General features: G+C 31.8%; 1 protein-coding gene across 1 annotated transcript in view; it reads right to left on the reverse strand.

Moving 5' to 3' along the window:
- Positions 1-732: 732 nt before the first annotated feature.
- The window catches only part of LOC144965085 (uncharacterized), a 3,903-nt gene continuing 2,135 nt past the window's right edge, over positions 733-2,500 (reverse strand). The window contains exon 3 of the mRNA XM_078900010.1: positions 733-1,454. Coding sequence (XP_078756136.1) covers positions 1,207-1,454 — 248 coding nt within the window. The 3' untranslated portion in view covers positions 733-1,206. The remainder of the gene's footprint in view (positions 1,455-2,500) is intronic.

Here is a 2,500-nt window from a genome sequence, read left to right on the forward strand (position 1 = left end):
AATTCATAATTTTGGTAATGTAAATCTTCTATGAGTTCCGATCCTCACCTGTTATCGATTTTAATATAGCTGTAATAAACGCAATCCTTTCCTATTGTTTGAAAATTCACTCAAAAAATATTTTTAAAAAAGACAATTTGATTCAGAGGTTCATACACATTTTTGCAGCTATGCATTGAGGGGCAGCTGAGAAAAAGAAGAAAAACACGCGCCATTTATATATAAAAAAATCTGACTATAATAATAATAATAATAATAATAATAATAATAATAATAATAATAATAATAATAATAATAATAATAATAATAATAATAAAGATGACGATGATGATGATATTAATAATAATAATAATAATAATAATAATAATAATAATAATAATAATAATAATAATAATAATAATAATAATGATAATAAATATGATGATGATAATAATATATAATATAATAATAATAATAAATAATAATAATAATAATATAATAATAATAATAAATAATAATAATAATAATAATAATAATAATAATAATAATAATAATAATAATAATAATAATATAATAATAATAATAATAATAATAATAATATAATAATATATAATAATAATAATAATAATAATAATAATAATAATAATAATAATAATAATAATAATAATAATAATAATAATAATAAATATAATAATACTAATAATAATATCAATAATAATAATAATATTAATAATAATTCTCGAAAACCCATCCTTAAATCAATATCGACCGAACAAAAGGACACTCATCTTTCATAAAATCTTTCAGACCTGGGACTTCATTTTTGAAAAATAAATCCATTTTCGGCTCCTACTTCTTCTCGACTATAGAATCGAATTAGTAGAAGGGTCACATAGATATATATATATACATTCGTGTAGTCTATTTGCATGGATTGTAATGGACAATATTTTGCGTCATTGTTTTTAGATTTCCATTACAACAATGAGCCCGTAATGAATTGGGTTATCCGACCTGCAAATAAGTGCACGTCGGCTGAGATCTGTTTCACAGGCATAACAAGCCTTCTATCCTATGAACCAAAGAATTGCTGGGGTTACATTCAAGTGTTTATTTCACCTAACACTAACTAGCTCAAATCTATTTCACAGACATAACAAGCATTCCCTCCTATGAACCAAGGAAATGCTATTGTTCCTTTCAAGTGTTTATTTCACCTAATACTAACTAGCTCAAATCTATTTCACAGACATAATAAGCAGTCATTTCATCGCAATTTTTGTCCTGCAAGAACCGCTCTTTTTCCAGATAAGCGCAGTCCTGGTCATCTTGTCCTGGTGTTCCTCCATTTGGCTGTCCTGAATCCCACACTTCATGGTCCTCGCCAATGACAGTGTTATCTTTGTCCCAAACAAATGCTCCTTCGGTGAGCACGTCATAAAGACCAATCCAAAAGCCAGCGCTTGAATAATCCCCTGGATACAGAGAATTAAAAAAAACAACAGAAATAGAATTTTTTTTAATGGAAAAAAAAATCGAGTTTCTATTTTTTATATAGAGCAATATCCACAAAACGTGCTCAAAGCGCTTTACAAGGGGCCCCTAACCAACAGCAACATAGAAGATGTAGGACGGGACATGACATCTGTTAGGCGATATTACAATTTTTCGAACAGAGACACAGCTGTTAACGGCCCGGTATTGATTTTACACCTGAGTACGAGGAAAGAATGTGGGTAATGAGCCTTTTTTAAATGTATAAACTATGCATCGCCAAGAGCGGACTTGAACCCAGGACCTTCTTATACAAAGGCAAGTATCTTACTACTAGACCACGTAGCAGCACAATGGAGCAATATCCACTTAATGTATCCCACGCCAACAGCCATACTAAACATGTAGGTTGAGACCTGAAGCATGTATGGCGTTATTACAATTTATATTTTCAACAAAGACAACAATGTTAATAACAGAAAACGAAGTCAGTAGAAAAGTGCCAAAAGACAATTGATAATAAAATATTGGCGTGGATGAGGACTCGAACCGACGACCTTACTGATACAACAAATCTGTGGAGAGTTCTTCTTCTTCTTCTTCTTCTTTTTCTTCTTCTTCTTCTTCTTCTTCTTCTTCTTCTTCTTCTTCTTCTTCTTCTTCTTCTTCTTCTTCTTCTTCTTCTTCTTCTTCTTCTTCTTCTTTTTTTACTTCTTCTACTTCTCCTCCTTCTCCTCCTCCTCCTCCTCCTCCTCCTCCTCCTCCTCCTCCTCCTCCTCCTCCTCCTCTTGATTAAACAAGAAGGGAGGTGTAGAAGGAGGTGGGAAGAAGAGATAAGGAGGAGACGGTCTCCTTCTTCTTCTTTCAGTTTATCCCGTATTTTGCAGGGTTGCCACAGTCAATGCCACATCTCAATGCATCTCGATTAAATACAGCATCTTTCTCCAGGCCCATTTCTTTCATATCATCCTTTACCTGATCCAACCATCTAGTCTTCGGGCGTCCCTTTCTTTTTCTTTCCCTCTAC

This window comes from Berghia stephanieae, chromosome 1, assembly GCF_034508935.2.
Source record: "Berghia stephanieae isolate SIO BIC M18660-M18661 chromosome 1, UCSD_Bste_1.3, whole genome shotgun sequence".
Taxonomy (NCBI): domain Eukaryota; kingdom Metazoa; phylum Mollusca; class Gastropoda; order Nudibranchia; family Aeolidiidae; genus Berghia; species Berghia stephanieae.